The following is a 20,138-nucleotide window of genomic DNA, read 5'->3' on the forward strand; positions in this document are numbered from 1 at the left end:
ATGCCGCAGAGCAACTGGGCCCGTGAGCCGCAACTACTGAGCCTGCGCGTCTGGAGCCTGTGCTCCGCAACAAGAGAGGCCGCGATAGTGAGAGGCCCGCACACCGCGATGAAGAGTGGCCCCCGCTCGCCGCAACTAGAGAAAGCCCTCGCACAGAAACAAAGACCCAACACAGCCAAAAATAAATAAGTAAATTTATTTAAAAAAAAAAAAAAACAAAACTGGACCCAGGGAGAATGAATACAAAGCAAATGCCCTTTTCTTCCCATCTTGTTTTAGGAAAGCAAATAACGTATGGCAAGGCATTTTTGTTTACAGAAGATCTTCCCTCTCTGTCAGTAACCTAGGCAGCCACCCTGGATAAATTTCTTGCCTCTCCCAATTACTGTTTTACTCTGTTCTGTTCTTATACAGGACACAGTTTTCATTTCTGGTAAACTATAATAGTTCACTTTAGTGTACTATGCTGATATATTGTGATGTATTTTAAAATAGACGCCAGAAGCTTTAAAATACAGCTAGATACAATTTATGTGTTATCCTGATAACTTTCTTGGTAATAAAAGTACAGGCAGACCTTGGAGATGCTGCAGGTTTGGTTCCAGACCACCGCAATAAAGTGAGTATTGCAAGAAAGCAAGTCACACAGATGTATTGGTTTCCCAGTACATATAAAAGTTACGTGTACACTATAGTCTGTTAAGTGTGTGATAGCATTATGTCTAAAAAAACAAGGTACATACTTTAATTAAAAAAATACTTTATTGCTGGGACTTCCTTGGTGGTCCAGTGGTTAAGAAACTGCCTTCCAGCACAGGGGACTCGGGTTCGATCCCTGGTCAGGGAACTAAGATCCCACATGCCGTGGGGCAGCTAAGCCCACGCGCTGCAACTACTGAGCCCATGTGCCACAACTGGAGAGCTCATGTGCTGCAACTACATAGCCCACACGCTCTGGAGCCCACACACCGCAACTACTGAGCCTGCACGCTCTGGAAACCACGCTCCACAACTAGAGAGGAGCCCGTGTGCCACAGCCAAGACCCAACACAGCCAGAAATAAATAAATAAACAAATATTAAGAAAAGAAAAAAACTTTATTGTTAAAAAAATGCTAGCCCTCATCTGAACCTTCAGCTAGTTGTAACCTTCTTGCTGGTGGAGAGTTTTGTCTAACGTTGATGGCTGCTGACTGATCAGGTTGGTGGTCGCAGAAGGTTGGGGCAGCTGTGGCACCTTCTTCAAATCAGAGCACAGTGAAGTTTGCCACCTAGGTTGACTCTTCCTTTCAGTTTCTCTCTAGCATGCAGTGCTATTTAATGGCACTTCACCCATAGTAGAACTTCTCTCAAAATTGGAGTCAAGTCTCTCAAACCTTGCCACTGTCTATCAACTAAGTCTATGTAATGGTCTAAATTTTTTGTTGCCATTTTAACGATCTTCACAGCATCTTCACCAGGAGTAGATTCCATCTCAAGAAACCACTTTCTTTGCTCATCTGTACGAAGCAATTCCTCATCTGTTAAAGTTTTATGAGATGGCAGCAATTCAGTCACATCTTCAGGCTCCACTTCTAATTCTAGTTCTCTTGCTATTTCCACCACATCTGTGGTTCCAATGGTAACATCAAAGATCACTGATCACAGATCACTGTAACAATAATGAAAAAGTTTGAAATATTGCAAGAATTATCCAAATGTGACAAAAGAGACACAAAGTGAACAAATGCTGTCAGAAAAATGGCACCAGTAGACTGGCTTGCTTGCTTGACACAGGGTTACCACAGATGTTCAATTTGTAAAAAATGAGATATCTGTGAAGTGCAATAAAGTACTACAGTAATAATAGTGATATTCCAGTGTTTATAATGCCCCTTGGGGAGGAGGCATTATGGAGTTGGAGCAACATAGACTTGAACCAACAGACACTGGGCTTGAGTCTAATCTCTGTCCATTACTAGTTGCACCTATTCTTAAACCAGTTTAACCTCAATTTCTCTATTTATAAAATGGGATGATAATCATGCCTACTCATAAGGTTCCTGTGAAGACTAAACAAGGTACAGCTTATAAAGCTTTTAGCACAGTACCTGTCACATGCTGAATATTAGTGAGGTGATTATTCTCATCATCATCATCTTTCAATGGAGATAACAATACCTACACTATAGGATTATTGGGACAATTACTGTAGATGGTAGCTCTTATTGTTAATAATGTTTCTTTGGTATAGGGCATTATTCCTAATGTACCTTGCTTTATGAAAAGAGAGATGTATTTTTCTTGTTTTTGTCATATATGTAGGAAATTTCAAAATTGCTGAGATGGTGAGAGAACTTATCTCGCTGTTTTACTAACTGAATAGTTGTTATTCCCTTTGCAAACCACGTATTATCATTGCCGTAGCTTCCAGTACTATAAATTTCTATCTCACTTGGTTGTTTGCTCACTTGCTGTACTTCTGTAGCAAACAAGATCTTTAAAGCAGATGATGTAAGCCATGAAACATACAGATCAAGGTTTTTATGAGGTTCAGGTTGCTGAGTTGAAAGGAAACTTCTGCCATAAATTAAATCCATTTGCTATGTAAGAGTAAGCCCAAACTGAATAGATTTTTGTAAACTGATATAGCATTGTGATATTTCATTTCAGAGGTACAGAAGGCTTACTGAACCCTTCTATTCTCTGAATTTCTTTTTTGAACGAGTACATGTAGTTTAATTAGCTGTTTTTAGTTTGGGGTCATTATTGTCCACGACCTATAGGTGTCATTAAAAAATGACTCGTAAAATTATATTCATTGACATCATCAAAATAACAAGATGGCATTTAACCTTTAACTTAACTGTAAAGCAGGAAACGTTTTATTTTCCTTGTTATTCTGAGAGAATCCAAGATTTTAGTTATGCCTAGGCTGTGTTTGCATTTGGTGGCAAGATAGTTCTGGGAATTGTTGTGACTTTTAATTTATTATCTTTGTTTTTATATAAGTTACTGAATTGTAAGTTTGTTGTGACTTTTTTTGAAAGTCACGTTTATTGAGGTGTCACTTACATATACAACATTCACCCTTTTTAGTGTGCAGGTTTATGCATGCTGACAAACGCCTACAGGTCTGTAACCAGCACCACTGTGAGGCTGATGAGGAATAAGGTATGGTGTGCAGATGTGGTAGGACCCAGAATTGTTTTTTCCCATTTAAAACCAAAAACGACTTTTTAGCCAGCCTTTAATGGGGGGAGGGGGGGAGGTAGATATTATCTTACCTTTTTTGATATTAATCTTTTTCCTCTTCAAAATTTAAAAAACTCATACGGCAAACATCATAAATTTTTGTTAAATAACTGGATTAAGCCAAAGTAGGATTTAATTCTTCTAAAGGTAGGCTTGGTAGATTTCATTTAAATCAAGGATATAAATTTATAACGTGTTTTTTATGGCCTAAAAATGTATTGACATTGCTGAATATAAAGCTCTTAAAATCATAAGCCCAAGAAATATGAATAAAAAAATAGCCAAGACACAATTTTCAAGATTTTAAAAAACATTTTTTTACTGAATGACGTGATTAAACTCAAACATAGGCTTAGCAGGTTCAAAATTATACAAATGTGTTGGTGTTTTGAGCTCTTATATAGGCTTAAATATGCATAAAACGTGTTTATTTTTGAAACCGAAAATAAAGGATGAAATTTACTTCTTCAGCGTGAAACCTGTGCTTGGGTTTTCCTGCACAAGTACTCAATTCTGAGTTGAACTTGAGAAATAAGCAAACATGAATTTCATTTTCAGCTGAAATGAAGTTTTTTCTTGCTCACACATATAAGAAGTTGAAAATTGCAGCAAAATGTTCATTGCTTTCTTATGACTATCAGGGCATCCTTCTTTCACGGAAATCCAGAGCATGCCTAGGAGCACAGCGGTGAATCTCATCTCAAGGGTACGGTTAGACCACAGCTCGCCAAGTTCTTTTTCTTCTCCCAAAGTCTCAAGTTCTCAGGCTGTGCAGAGGAATCAGAGAAAGTGTTCCTCACCCAGGCATTTATTAGTATGTAAAGGGAAGGAAAATACTCTTTGATTTTGTTCTCTTGTTCTCCAGGCTGGTTTTTAATAAGATGTAAGACTTATTTATATTTTTTCTCTCTCTCAAGCCCAAGCAGTCGTGGAAATATTTCAGGATTTCCTTTTAAAGTTAGTTCTTTTTCTTTTAAATCCAAGAATCCTGTCACTTGAAGTTAAAGGGTTTTCTTCAGAGCTTTGCAGAGACTGGTTCATATGAAATGTCTGTTAAGTATGCTACCTCCTGCAGCCCTCATCTTCAAAGCACCCGGCAACATCTGGCCTCCTCTTTCTTGAAAGTACTCTGGCAATTCAACCTTGCAACTCAGACACCTGTGGGGAACTCTCCCTTGTTTGTTGTAGGGAATGATGGATTGCCCTTTTTAAACTAGCATTTCTAAATGAAGCACATGCCCACTGACTCCTTCTAGACTTTGTGGATGTGTGTTTATTAATTTTTTTTCCAAAATGTGATAGTGACGCTGATATACTCTTTATGTATGCAAACAACTTCAATCAGCTATAATTTTAATTTCATAGACCTAGATACAATATTATTTAAATGATAATGGCCCCTAAGATTTTTTTCAAACTTTTAAAGCAGTTTTAAACACGAACAAGCATCTTAACAGTTTTTCAAACTCTTTTTCGTGAAAGCTTAGAGGAACCCATTTTCCTCAACTGCTAGACAATAAATTACTTGCTAGGAGAACTTGTATGTGTATTTTAATGTTTTACCACAATTTCTACCTCTAAATTGAATTCAGTATTTCAAAACAAATAAATGGTCCCTCCATAACTTTTTATCTACCTGCAATGTCAGTTGCAAATATTATCTATTGCCAGAATTTGAAGACACATTTAATATGTTACCTATCTATCAAATATTGTGACTGGTTTGAACAATATCATTATCTTAAATCGTGTTTATAATTATCCCAGAATAACTAAAGTATTTTTCTTGAAAGAAAGAAAATGCTACTTAAATGCAAAGTATATCATGTATGTCCTTTTTTTTTTATCATGCTTTAGCAGCACAAAGAAATGTGCACTTAAAAAATATTGGATGACAGGGATTTCCCTGGTGGTCCAGTGGGTAAGACTCCATGCTCCCAATGCAGGGGGCCTGGGTTTGATCCCTGGTTGGGGAACTAGATCCTGCATGCATGCTGCAACTAAGAGTTTGCATGCCGCAACTAGGAAACCCATATGCTGCAACTAAGAAGCCCACTTGCCACAACTGAGACCTGGTACAGCCTAAATAAATAAATTAATTAATTAAAAAAAAGAAAGAAATTTGGATGACAGATAATCTGTGTCAATAGTACTAGATATGTGAGTTTAGTTACAAGTATTACAAATTTAAAGCGATGAAAACTAACAAGATTATATGTATTATCACATATATATGATATTGCTTAGTCTACATTTTGGACACCTGACTGAACTCTGCTGTAAGTGTGGATAAAAAATTAATATACTCCTTGTTAGTGATGTTTAATTTCCGAAGCACTAAGGCAAAATAAGGACCAACTCACCTCTTATTTTAGAACCAACACCCGTGGGAACATCTGTACAATATCACATAAAATGTCAAGCAAATAAAGTTACTTAATAAGCAAACTCAAATCACAGGGTTTTCAAAAGAGATAATTCTCAGTAATTATCCAAAAAGTCATTGCCTCTTTAGGAGTCTTGTCTAGGTGATGATATACTACTGTTTTGGAACAAAGACCATCATGCCATTTTTCATTATAGACCAGGAAGAAAAATCATGTGAGGACAGAGTCTTAAGGGATTTCATTGACTTCAGTTTCCATGTAACCTCTGTTTTCTTCTGTGGACTTAACACGCAGACTCCTGGTCTCTGGGCTGGCGGTCCATTCCTAGTCTGGTTCTCCGAAATCTCTCTCTTCCAGAGTGCCTTGGCCCCATTACAGAGAACCAAGCAGTCCATGTGAGGAGATCCTCCTTACGGTAGGTTCTGCAGTGTTATCAGCTTCCCTTGGAACAGAGGAGTTGTAGGTGAAGGATGAGGACTGCAGCTGCTCCTCTGCTTCTGCCCCTAGGTTCTTCAGAACCATTTTTTTTTTAGATACCATATATATGTGTTAGCATATGGTATTTGTTTTTCTCTTTCTGACTGACTTCACTCTGTATAACAGACTCTATCCACCTCACTACAAATAACTCAATTTCATTTCTTTTTATGGCTGAGTAATATTCCATTGTATATATGTGCCACATCTTCTTTATCCATTCATCCGATGATGGACATTAGGTTGCTTCCATCTCCTGGCTATTGTAAATAGAGCTGCAGTGAACATTTTGGTACATGACTCTTTTTGAATTATGGTTTTCTCAGGGTATATGCCCGGTAGTGGGATTGCTGGGTCGTATGGTAGTTCTATTTTTAGTTTTTTAAGGAATCTCCATACTGTTCTCCATAGTGGCTGTATCAATTTACATTCCCACCAACAGTGTAAGAGGGTTCCCTTTACTCTGTTTATTTTAAATGGCTGTTAGAACCTCAAAATATTAGCACCTTGTCAATGGTTGTGATTTGTAGTTAAGTGATGTTTTTTATGTTTGTGGAGCCATAGCTGCGTTCATAAATTGTCTTCTACAGTTGATGTACTATGGAATAGGACAACTTGGATTACTGGTCCAAATACAACATATTGATAAATAGTTTTCATCATCAAGGTGGACTTTGGTGTGTCCCCTATTGCCCTAGTGCAGTAAAATGACCCTGGAGCTTGTGATTCGTTTTTGTTACCTTATCAGAATCATCTGTAGGCTTAGGTTTGGAATCCTCCTCTCCTAGCTCGTACCTCTTCTTCAGAAGCCACATTGAATCAAATAATTCCCCCCAGTTTTCTTTGACAGCAGTAGGACATGTTTGCTCCAGTTGGTGGTACACTGGGGAGGTAGGGCAGGTAAATCAGAAGAGGCTGACAGCACCAGGCGGCCTTCCTCCATGCGCTGTAGAGCTTACCAGCTGCCAGTGGCTGCCCCTTTCTCGCATGAAAAACTAAAAATGGATCCAACCAGATGAACGTGGTCCTACTGCCCATTGCCATATGAGACTTAAAGACCAATAATAGAGTTGCTGTAGGGACTGCCCAGTCTCTGGCCCTCACAGTGAACACGCATTGCTCAGTGCACAAAGTTCAGGTGGCGTTTATTCCTTCTTAATCACTGTCTTTTGTGGAGCTCCTAGCCATAGCTCCAGCACACCCCTAGGATTCTGCGGAAACCTGGTTGAGAAATCCTGGTTTAGGCAGTTACCTGTATGGCTCCCTGAAGACATCCATATTCCAATCCCCAGAGCCTGTGAGCATGTATGTTACATGGCAAGGGGACTTACGTTAAGGACCTTGAGACGCAGATTATCCTGCAGGTCCTTTTTAGGCTTTGTGGACAATTAAATTACAAAAGTGGCAAATGGGACATGGCAGTTAGAAGCATGGACTCTAGGGTCAGACTGCTGTGTGATAATGGACAAGTTACCTAACTTTTCTGTGCCCCAGTTTTCACCTTCTGCTAACTAAATGGGACTGACATTAACACCTATATCATAGAATTATTGTGAGGATTAAATGAGTTGACACATATAAAGTTAGAACATTGCCTGGCACGTAGTTAAGTGTTCTGTAAGCATTGATTATCTGTTGTTTATGCAGTGCTACCACATAGAAGAACATTTGTTATTTTTGATCCTTGCTCTAGATTTAATAGCAAATTATTCTAGCTGGAAAAGCTTAGTCTATACCAGATCATGTACGATCATTTCTTTTCTTATCCTGATTATAGTCTTCAAGTTTTACAAGTGTAGTTGCTTGTTCTCCTGTTACTTTATATAGTTGAATATTTTAATTGTTCATTTAGAAATCTTCTTTTAATGTAGTGCTTTGATTTCTGATTATCGTATGGTTTTACCTTTGGTACATAAACATGCTACCTTTCTCACCTAACCCAGGAGCTGCAGGTGGTATGGTATTATGCTAGTATTTTATCTTCTTTCACGCACATGTCATATAAGAGAGTGCATCGATACATATATAATATATTATCTAGCCATTTGTTTACTAGAACATAATATAACCTTTAGAGCTGTGAAATTCATTTATTTATTCAACAATACATTAACTCAAAAAGGATCTGTTTATTACTAATGCCAAACAATAAAAAAAATGAGTGGTTACCCAGATTTGTCTTTCAAGAAACTTACTATGTAGTCAACAAGACAAAGCCAACAGTACATAATTAGGGTTAGAGATGTGCACAGTGTGTTATGGATAAGCAAAAAAAAGAAGGCTAAGGGAGTTCAGCACAGGGAATCTAGCCTGAACTGAGACTCCGAGTGTGTAGGAGTTGGTCATACAGGGAGAGAGCACATTGGAAACCATCATGAAATACCTTGAATATTCACCTTTTTAAATCATTTGTCGTCTTCATTTTATTGTCAGCTTGCAGATGCTCTTTAATAGGTGTAATGAGGGTGAAACTGAACCTTCATGATGGAATGTTTTCATACTACCTTGAATTATAGAATAATGAAGCTGAATAAATTAACTTGCAGCTTGAAATCACTGCCTTTATATTGAATTGTTAGAAATATATTTAGTGGTTAGATTAGATTTTAGTGTGGTCTGAGGCAAAAAGGTTTGTTGGTAATGAGGAAAGAAATGTCATCCCATTCATTCATTTCAACTAAAAGAGCTAGACAGTTATAGATTATGAACTGATTCATCCAAAGGTAGAAACCAGTTTTAATGTTCACTTGGGAAAAACATAGTCTCATATCATTGACTTTGAATATTGGATAAGAAATTACCTTTTGACTGTCAAAGAAAGAAAGCCATAGTCAAAGTAAAAAAGACAAGGGGCTAACATCCTTAATATATAAATAAAAATTTTAAGTTGCAACAACAAAAACCAACAAGCACATTAAAAGACTGGGCAAAAGACATGAACAGACAGTGCACACGTACATACAGACACACAAAGATGTACAAATAGCCCTTAAACATACGAAAAGATACTCAACTTATAATAAGAGACATGCAAATTAAAACTACTGTTGCTTAGGCTGTGACAGATGCTCATTCATCACTGGTAGGAATACAAAATAGTACAGTCCCTTTGGGGGGGAATTCAGCAATATTTAACAGTAACATCAGAAGTACACATTTACTCTTAGGCCCAGCAATCTCCTTCTAGGAATTTATTCTCAAGATACACCTCTAAGAATATGAAGAAAATATTTGCATATGCGCCAGGTTGTTTATTATGGTGTAATCTGTAATAATAAAATATTAGAAACAACCTAACTGCCATATGTAGGTTAGCTGAATAATACTGTAGAATACTATAGATAATAATCAGGAAAATCTCCATGAACTGATGATTTTTCAGAACATATTGTTCAATAAGTAAAATATGTCAAGGCAATTCACATTAGCAGATTAAGGAGGAAAATCTCATAATCCTCTGAATAGATGCAGAAAGGTTTAAATTCTAAATCTCTTCGTGATTTTTTAAAATTCTAGCAGACTGAGAACAGAACAGTTCTCTGGGTGTTCTCTAAGGGATGCTTTGAGCCAAAATCATACTTGAAGCATTCCTTTTCAGATCAATAACAAGACATAGTGCCTACTATGACCTCTTTTCATCAGTGCACTAGGACCAAAAATAGAAGTAAAAGATAAAAATTATTTGTAGATTTTATGAATATGTGTGTAGAACATGCAAAAGCGCCTATAGGTAAATAATTAGAAATAGTAAGAGAGGGGCTTCCTGGTAGTCCAGTGGTTAAGAATCCACCTGCCAATTCAGGGGACACGGGTTTGAGCCCTGGTCCGGGAAGATCCCATATGCCGCAGAGCAACCAAGCCTGTGGGCCACAACTATTGAGCCTGCACTCTAGAGCCCGCGAGCCACAACTACTGAAGCCCGCACGCCTAGAGCCTGTGCTCTGCAACAAGCGAAGCCACTGCAATGAGAAGCCCGTGCACTGCAACGAAGAGTAGCCCCCGCTCGCCACAACTAGAGAAAGTCTGCGCACAGCAATGAAGACCCAATGCAGCCAAAAGTAAATAAAAATTAAAAGAAAAAAAAGATAGTAAGAGGGTTTAGCATGGTTCCTGGATGTAAAATCTGTACATAAGAATTGATTCTATAGGCTTATTGTGATCATTTTGCAATATACAAATATCAAATCATTATGTTGTATACTTGAAACTAATATAATGTTGTATGTGAATTGTACCTTGATTTTTTAAAAATTATGTACCAAAAAAGAATTGATTTTATCTTTATAAACGATCAACAGTTGCTTAGAAAATGAAATAACATTTATGATAATATCAGAAAATATCAATATAGTTTAATAAATCCAATGAGAAGTATAAGACCCATGTGAAGAAAGCAGTAAAACTTTATTGAGAGAAATTAAGAAGTCTTAAATAAATGGAGAAATATATTCCAGTTCATGGGTTGGAAGAAGCAATTTGTAAAGATGTGACTGTTTCTAAAATTGATCTGAACTTCACTGCAGTCCCAACAGTGTTTTTGTTATTTGATGTTTTGTGTTTTTTTGTTTTTTTTTTTTAAGAACTTGACAGCTGTTATAATTTACATGGAAATGCAAAGGGCTAAAAGTAGTTAAGACTCTTGAAGAATAATGTCAAGGCGGGAGAATTTGCTTTACCGAATGTCAAGACTTTTTGTAAAATTATAGTAAGACACTTACGGTAGTGGTGCAAGGGTAAGAAATAGTCCAGTGAGAGAATGCGGAGCCCGGAAAGAGACCCACACTTGATTTATGATCAAAATGCCACTGCAGATACATGGGTGAGATGACAGTCTATTAAGTAAGTAGTGCTGGGACAATTGAGTGTCCATGTGGATTAGAATGGGATTGGGCTCCTACCACACACCATAGCCCAAAATTAATTCTGTGTGGATTATAGAATGAAGCGTGAATGGCAAAACAAACAAGCTCTTATAAGAATACCTTCATGACCTTGGAGTGGGGAAAGATTTCTTGAATAGGACACAGAAAGCACTGACTCTAAAGGAATTTAGAGATTGAGAAATTTGAATACGTTAACATTAAGAACTTACCATAATCAGAAGACACCATAAACAGAAAAGGCATTCTAAACATGCAAAGACTGATCTTGGTATTAAAAGTCAAGAATAGCTGTTATCTCTTGGGAGAGAGTGATTTGGGGGCACAAGTCAAGCTCCTAGTATGCTGGTAATATCTTTCTTTCCTGGATATGGTGCTAGTCACACAGGTGTGTTCACTTTGTGAAAATTCATTAAGCTGTGCCTAGAATTTGTACACATTTTAATATGTTACCCTTCACTATACAGATTTTTTTTAAAAAAGGAAAGCCACTGATAAATTATTTGTAAAACATGTATCCAACAAAAAGCTTATGTCAAAATATTAGAGGACTCCTACAAATCACTAAGAAAAAGGTGAACATTTCAGGGACTTCCCTGGTGGTCCAGTGGGTGAAACTCCATGCTCCCAATTCAGGGGGCCCGGGTTTGATCCCTGGTCAGGGAACTAGATCCTGCATGCATGCCACAACTAAGAATTCTGCATGTTGCAACTAAGACCCAGCGCAGCCAAAATAAATAAATAAATAGTATATATTTTTAAAAGGTGAGCATTTCAGTAGTAAAGTGGGCAAAATAATTGAATAGGTACTTTAGGAAAAGGGAAATACAAATGCTTATTTTTAAATGAAAAGGTGCTCAACTCATTAATCATTGGCAAAATGAGCTTAAGACTAGATTGGTATTTCTCTACACCTAAATTGGCCAAAAAGAAGAACCTGACAACTCCCAAGTGCTAGTGAGGATGTGGAACAATGGAGATTGTACTAGGAGCAGAAACTGACACGACCACTTTGGAAAATAGTTTGTAATTACATAGCAAACATGAAGGTGGTATATCATGTGACTCAGTAAGTCCTCCCTTGGGGAATGTGTGCATAGGTGGAGCAGAGCACGTATCCAAGAATGTTTGCAGCAGCTTTGTTAACAATTTCCAAAAACTTGAAGCAACTCAAATGCCTGTCAACAGAAGAATGGATACAAAAACTGGTGTATTTGTACAACCTCTATATTATACTAATTCTGGAAAATCATAAAAATGAACAAATTACAGAAACTGACAACAATTGGATAAATCTCAAGTTCAAAAGCAGACAAAACAATTATACAGGGTTGCTTTTTAGTAGTGATTTTAAAAGCCAGGGTAGTGAGGAGGAATTCAGAAGAGCATTGGGTGGGGATAGAAGGGGACTCCTGAGGTCATGCTTTATTTTTTGACCTCATTGGTGGTTACATGGATGCTTGCTTTCAGGCATTTCATTAAGCTGTACACTCGTTTTATTTGCTTTTCTGAATATGTGTTAGATTCGCAATTTAAATCTTTTTTAAAGAATAGACAGTGGGTGCAGTAAAGACCTTTTATCTTTAATGTAAGAAAACTTGTGAAAATTGAAAATGTGTTGAAATATGGCAGAATATTTCATGTGAAACAGTATAATTTTGAAACCGTATTAAATACTGCTTTGAATGTCCCATTTTGGTTTTTCTGCTTTTTATACTTCTACCTTGTCATTAGTCAAAAAAAAATTTTAACAGGTATCACCAGTTAAGACTCTTGGATTTCTATAGTAATTTTCAGGTCATAAAATTCACTCATTCTAAGTGTACAATTCAGTGACTTTTGATAAATCTATAGTGTTGTGCATCTATCAGTGTGATCCAATTTGAGAACATTTTCATTGCCCCCTGAAATTCCCTCTAGCACATTGCAGTCAGTTAAATGTATTGATAATATATTTTGAACATGGTAAGTTGATTGATTCATGTACTTCAAATACTTCCTCATTAAAAGTAGAATAACACATTGTTGGATAGAAACTTGAAGAGTGTCAACCAAAGTCCTTTATAAATGTTAGATTCTGTAAGTTGTGGTACTGTATACATATTAAATTAAAATCAACTTTTGTTTGCATCTGTTCTTCATCAGTTATTTGAAATAAATGAACAAACTACAGTCGATTTCTTTTTTCACGTCATTTTCTTGGTGGGGAATGCTCTTGTGTGGTTCTGGGTGGTTTTTCAGTTTTAAAAAATTTAATTGATCTATGGAAAAGATTTCAAACATACAATTACTTTTGTGGTTTTATGTGGCATTCTCAGTAGGACTGATTTCTGAGAGGATAGAGCATACAGAATAGGATGAAGAAAGGAGTGGGAAATTACACTGTAAAGTTATTCAATTAAATATATAAATATTAAGTTACTTCCTGAAAGGTTAATAGTAGCTGAAAGATTTATTGATTCTGGTATTAAATTTTTCAAACTTTAGAAATACATAACAAATGTTTATAAAGCTTTTTGTGTCCTTGTTCTACCACTTCATGTTGAGATATGGAGTATATTATATAGGAGTAAATGTGAAGCATATATATTATCTACATTCTCAATTACGTGGTAATTTGTAATTGGGCTTCCTGGATTGGAATTTTAACAAACTTGAGTTAGTAATTTATGCTTTAGTGTTGAATATGAAGTATGGAGGTGTAGATGTATCTTGTGTCTAATTAAGCATTTGTCTGAGAAGAATAACATCAAGTGTCTGTACGTTTTGGAAACCAAAATGATGCCTGGCTAGTTACTAAGCCAGTTAAGAGCAAAGCTATATCTTCTCTATGTTGTTAAAATATTTACTTTGAAATTATTGGTGGAGCTCATTTTTATTGCTATTTCTCCGTTGCCAGGTACTTTATTACCAAGGTTGCCATCAGAACCAGGAATGACATTACTCACTATCAGAATTGAGAAAATTGGCCTGAAAGATGCTGGGCAATGCATTGATCCCTATATCACAGTTAGTGTAAAAGGTAAATAACTATGTATATCTATCTTCCCTCTGGGGAATTTTATAATGTTGCTTCTCATTTGGAACTTTTTTGGTGGGGAGAGGGAGGGGATGTTTTATATCTGTGACAACTTATTTTAGTTGATTTTACAGTGAGGCGAAATCCCTGGGAAGAGGTGGTCATCATTCCCTCACCAAATATTTCTGAGAGATTTACTAAAAATACTTCCCTATCCATAACTTACACTCATATTTGCTTTTAGCTTTTTCTTTGTGTATATCCTTTTATTCTTAAAATTCTGTCAAGGGTGCTGACTAGACAGACACACTGTCTTTAACAGCAGATGCATCCTTCAGAAAACAGGTTTAAAAAATGTCCCCCACCTTCCAAGGGTGTGTGGTTTTCTTTGCAAAGCCCAGTGTTCCGTTTTCCCACGCCTCCGCTTCAGGTCCTCTCGTTCCTGTCCAAGAGAGGTTTGTACATAGGACAGCTGTGCAGAGGTGGATGAGAATCAGGCCTTCAATTAGTCATGAGTGGAGACAGGGAAATAGGACGCGTCCATAAACATCCGTGCCCTGAACATAATCCTGCGGGACATTAGACGAGTGATGTATTTCTTATACTTAACTATGTTACCGTCATTATTAAGCATGATTACTCTTAGGATTTGTTTTTTTCTATCCAATGGCAAACCATTTTTTTCCTTGAAAACAACTTTTTTGGTCATTGGTTTAAGAGGGAAGCCACAGTGATTGAACTGTTTTGTCGTTGCCAAGCATTTTATACAGCACTTTATTTGTAAAGCACTCAGCAGTCTTTTAAAAGTAATTATTGGGTGATTGAAGATGAAGTTGTCATGCTATTATTCAGAAATAACTGCACAGTTAATCCAGTCTACAGTTAATAAACCTGCAGTTTGAGACAAATCAAACAGGTATGGACTGAAATTAAATGGAGGGAACTTTTACCGATCATAGAAATATTCAGACCCATGGGTTCATTAGTACCAAATAAAAGAAAAAGGATTTTGGCCACAGGCAAAAGTTTTAACATGGAGAGACCGTGATCCATAGCACTAATGCTGTGATACTTTAACTTCTGATGTTACTGGTTCTCAAATCCATGGTCTACTGGAAAGTATTTACACCCTACACAAAACTACATCTCTCATTCAGGAGCGAACACTGTAAAATACGAAAAAATGTAATGAAATGTAGATATTATGTTACCTTTGCATATGGTTGAACTGAAACATGTTTTATTTAAATATCTTTAGGAACTGAAGTAATCAAACATACTCTCTTGCTTTAAGGTCCCTAGATGGGTCTGTTGAATAATACATGAACACTGAGTAGTCATTAAATGAGTCTGTGTTGAATTAGATTAAACTGGATGATTCCTGGCTCCAGAGATTACAGCAGTATACCATGCATAGTGTGCCATCTGGTTATTGTAAATCAGCTTATGTTACAGCAAATGGAACCAGAATTTAAGTAATATATGTAAGAAGTGTTCATTCGTGGAAAGGTTTCCTTGGCAGCTGTCGTGTCCATTGTTTGGTCCTCTGACTTGAATACAGCAGGGGAATTCTGATAATGTTAGATTTATAGGCCTTTCCGTGTCATGCACGCGATCAAGGTTGGGAAACGGGTAGGAGCACCACTGTGGTATATTACGTCCCCAAATGTAATTCACAAAACTATACTGGCCTGTGTCATCAGAAGACACCTCTTAACCAGGAAGGATCCAATTTTGTGATGTGTAAGGCGGCTTCCTCCTCCTATCCATGGGGGTCTCCCACCCTCTCTACTCCGTGCCCTGCACATGACCCTGGAAACCAGCCACCTTCAGGTACCTGCTCACCCCAGACATGGGTCTTTATTGGCCTCAGAATCTCCTCTCGGCTTTTGCCTCTTCAGGAAACACAACCCTTTGCAGTTTTTACGTCTTTGTATTTGAAGGCTCGAAGCAGAAACTGTTTTTTCCTCTCTAGATCTGAATGGCATAGATTTAACTCCTGTGCAGGATACTCCCGTGGCTTCAAGAAAAGAAGATACGTATGTTCATTTTAATGTGGACATTGAGCTCCAGAAGCATGTTGAAAAATTAACCAAAGGTTTGTGATGCTAAAAGTAGAACTATATTCAGAATGTGACTCTTTATTCTCCAGCTTTGAATCTGTTATGTACAGTGACTGTCATTTTAACTGAGACTAATGCTAATGAGTATACTTTATGTTTATAAGCATTTAAGTTAATCTTCCTAGGCTATTCTCATTTTACATTTTGTCCTTTCTTATAAATGCCATGAAGTATAGAGCTGTGCATACCAGCAATGCAGGAAATATATTATCTACAGATGATGCAGATGAGTAATAAAATTTTTTTAACTTCCTTAAAATGATGGTATCATATTTGGACTTTAATGCTGTTTTCAAATGTGACTTTATTTTCACATTTATTCAGACCTCAGACACAATCACGATGACAAGGAGATGGGTTCCATAGCTGAAGAGACTAAGAAATGTGATCTGCTATCTTAAAGATCTATGAGGTTTTTAAATAATAAAATGCCTCTGTTATTGCCGTGGAAGGGAGAAGAGAAGCTACTCTTTTGTGGACATGGCAGGGTCATACACCTGGGGACCGAGGTCACCGGTAACCTAACAATTGTAATCCTTTCGTGTGTGTTGGTAGCAGATGCTAAATATGCCCATCTCTGGAATTCCCTGGCGGTCCAGTGCTTAGGACTTGGTACTTTCATTGCTGGGGTCCGGATTCAATCCCTGGTCGGGGAACTAAGATCCCGCAAGCCACGCGGCTCGGCAAATAAATAAATAAATACGCCCATCTCTCCCTCACGCACATCCCTTTGTCTCCTAAGTGATTGGCTTTTCTTTCCTTCCTTGACATGTGAAGCGCTCCGTTTGGACCCAGGTGCCAGGGCTGCGCACACATTTCTGAACATTGTTAAACTTCTGGTCACTTGTGAGTTTTGTCATCAGTGAAAGTATTAGATGTATGTTAGTTATCTTTAAAAGCAAAGCAAGATCCAGCACCGCTCTGGTTAAGCCTTTGTTAATAAGGAGCCAGATAACAGGGAGACCCTGACGTCCTTCCGTCTCTTTCGTTGCCTTTAGAAATTAATTGTTCTTGGCTACACAGAGGAGGCGATTTATTATTCTGTTTTTAGCTTTTCTCTGTGGGGAGGGGGAGAGAGCTTATCTGTTGGGCTTTGGGGAGAGAAAACTATCTACATGTTTCATCACCATTTGTTCACTGGGGGAGGGGTGGGATAGGCGTGCTCTCTAAGCCCTTGTCTTGCTCAGCGCTGTCTTCACACAAGCACATGTCATTCCAGGAAAAACAAAACAGGGCTTTGGACACTGAGAAAGGTATTAGGAAGCAGTTAACATTTAAAAACTGAACCAGCTGTTGTTCAGACTCCAAACTCCAAAAAACTGAATTTTTGAGTTTTTGTTTCGAGAAACTATTTGAGTTTGGATTTTTTGATGAACTCTTTCACATGCCTTTTCTACTTAATGCGTTTCTATGAGTAATGTTAATACTTAACAAGTATCTTCTGTGGGGGGTTTTTGGTAGTATTTAGTATTTTCTATTCTTAATATTTTATAATTCTACCTGTGGATGAACTTATTTACATTCTTGAGTCATTCTGGCTCGAGAAGTTTTGCTCTACTCTGTAGAATAGGATGATACGGAGACATGTCCCTCTATTCAGGTCCAGATGAAGTTTTGGGGTGACAGCCATAGTCAGTCGTATCATCAGAGAGATTGTTTGACAGAGGTTACTTTGTGAAATTATGACAACTGTTGCTTGTTCATAGGCTTCTGGTGATCAAAGAAAATTTATTGACACTAGAAATGTGCTGTCTGTGGCTAATCTGCTTTGCTTTAATTCCTTAGGTGCAGCTATTTTCTTTGAATTCAAACACTACAAGCCTAAAAAAAGGTTTACCAGCACCAAGTGTTTTGCTTTCATGGAGATGGATGAAATTAAACCTGGGCCAATTGTAATAGAACTGTAAGTGATGCACGTTCAGAATCAGTACTAATTTAACGGTGACTGCTCTCTCTTCTTAATATGTCACCTTGGAATAGATCAGTTATCAATGGTTTTTCTATTGTGGTTACAGATACAAGAAACCCACTGACTTTAAAAGAAAGAAATTGCAGTTATTGACCAAGAAACCACTTTATCTTCATCTGCATCAAACTTTGCACAAGGAATGATCCTGACATGAATACCCTGGAACTTCTGTGAATCTTACCACTCAGTAGAAACCATCCTAGCTCTGTGTAGCACATTCGCCCTTCAACAGGCAGGAAGCAAGCCGTACCCAGGCCAGCAGGCCAGAGTGAGTCCATTACACAGCTGTAGCACAGAATTCAAAGTCCAACACCTCACTGATGGAAAAGACTCCTTTGGATACAGGCTTAATTGTAGATCTTAAAACATTTTCACTTTTCTATTAATTGTGCAATGAATAGCCTCTTTTCTAATTTGCCACTATTCCTGCCCTGCTTCCTGGAACGACACTGTTGTGGGTGGAATGTGCTCACCTTCACACTTAATACAGCAATAAGAGTGTGCTACAGTTTACACACCTGTCCACTTCTGCTCCAATATGCTCTTCGGTTTTTTGAGTTAATGTCCAACTTTGGGTTGATGTGGGTAGGACAGTATGAGACTGCTTTGAGAGGAATTGGACCAATTATGCTGCCCAAGGTCAGTCTGGAAATTTATAGGCTGCTCCTCAGAGACGGCCTTGATTCACCCTGATCTCATGGTTCTCCTGCTTAGGAATAGTGTGCCTTGGCCAAATCAGTATCCCGTATGGGCGTGTTCGCAGGTGGTAGCTGTGATTTTTCCAGATGACCGGATCGTTTTACTGAAAGTGAGCATATTTTTAGTCATGTTGATTAGCTTTTTTCTACATCACATCGTTACTCTTTCTGATAGTGATTCTGGGGTTAGTGATGGAACCATCTCAGAATAATTACAAATTCTTGGTGGGTTTATAATGTCTTCTAAATCGTGTAATCTAAAAATAATTTGAGTCAGATGCTAACAAGATACCGCAGGAATAACTGCTGTTTTTCTGACAACTGATTGTGAAACCTTAAAACCTGCATACCTCTTCTTGTAGTGATGAGTATGCAAATCTGGAGATACTCTATTTTTTTTTTATATAGGTAGATAGGATTGCCATTTATTTCCTATGTAGATATACTGACATTCATCCATATGGAAATATTGCAGGTCATTAGCTTTTTATAATTTGACTATTTACATTCTTTTGACTTAATAATGGGGCATAGATAAAACTTTCATAGAACACACAAGGTGGATATTTGATACACAGAACATTTAAGATTTGGGGTGGGCATTCTCTGGGTTAGGTGTGGAGCCCACATATTTAATATTCACTATTTTAAATGACCAATGCTAGCATGAGGGGAACGCAGTGCCAGTACTTGGCCTACTTTTAAACTCGTGTAATAAGCCTAGTCAATACCGTTCAGTATGTTTGCTTTTTAAAATAAGTAACCACAATTAAGTTCTAGCCCTTGCACTTCAAGAGATCTAGTCTCCACTTTCAGTTGTCTGTTAGGTCAGTTCTGTTTACTATGATGGATGTTAAAAAACTATATGAGCCTGAAGAATTCTCAACCCAATTTAGTCTTGCTTCCCTCTTGATTAGTTCAATTCCAGATGATTCCATCCACAGTAGCTTGAGGGGATGAGGAATTTGCCTTAATAAATTACTTTGTTGTTCACTCAACTCTTAGACTGTGAGTTGTCAGCCCCGTGCCCTGCCCGCCCCAGACTGTAAGCTCCTCAGGGGGCAAGAACCACACGTTCTCCATGTCACGTCCATTTTCTGAGGTGCTTGGCAGCGCTCTGTACCCTGTGGAGTACTCAGTACCTTTTGTTTGATGTTGCTGACAAGACCTAAAAATAATCCCTTAAAAAACCTACCATTAAAATGTAGCAAAACTGATACATTGTTCTTTCTCTTTTCTCATAGACCATAAGACATGTATATCAAGGTGATAGTTTGTCACATCTGCTGTCATTCACAAAAGTATGGTTTAGATGAACTACAAATGCCTTTCATCAGTGTTAAAGAAGCTTA

General features: G+C 37.6%; 1 protein-coding gene across 1 annotated transcript in view; it reads left to right on the forward strand.

Annotated features, from left to right (window-relative positions):
* AIDA (axin interactor, dorsalization associated) overlaps positions 1-20,003 on the forward strand; it is a 42,503-nt gene extending 22,500 nt beyond the window's left edge. Inside the window, exons 7-10 of the mRNA XM_059998023.1 lie at positions 13,877-13,999; positions 15,972-16,094; positions 17,905-18,022; positions 18,135-20,003. Of these exons, the coding sequence (XP_059854006.1) occupies positions 13,877-13,999; positions 15,972-16,094; positions 17,905-18,022; positions 18,135-18,231 (461 nt within the window). The 3' untranslated portion in view covers positions 18,232-20,003. The remainder of the gene's footprint in view (positions 1-13,876; positions 14,000-15,971; positions 16,095-17,904; positions 18,023-18,134) is intronic.
* Positions 20,004-20,138: the final 135 nt, after the last annotated feature.

This window comes from Delphinus delphis, chromosome 1 (assembly GCF_949987515.2).
Source record: "Delphinus delphis chromosome 1, mDelDel1.2, whole genome shotgun sequence".
Taxonomy (NCBI): Eukaryota; Metazoa; Chordata; class Mammalia; order Artiodactyla; family Delphinidae; genus Delphinus; species Delphinus delphis.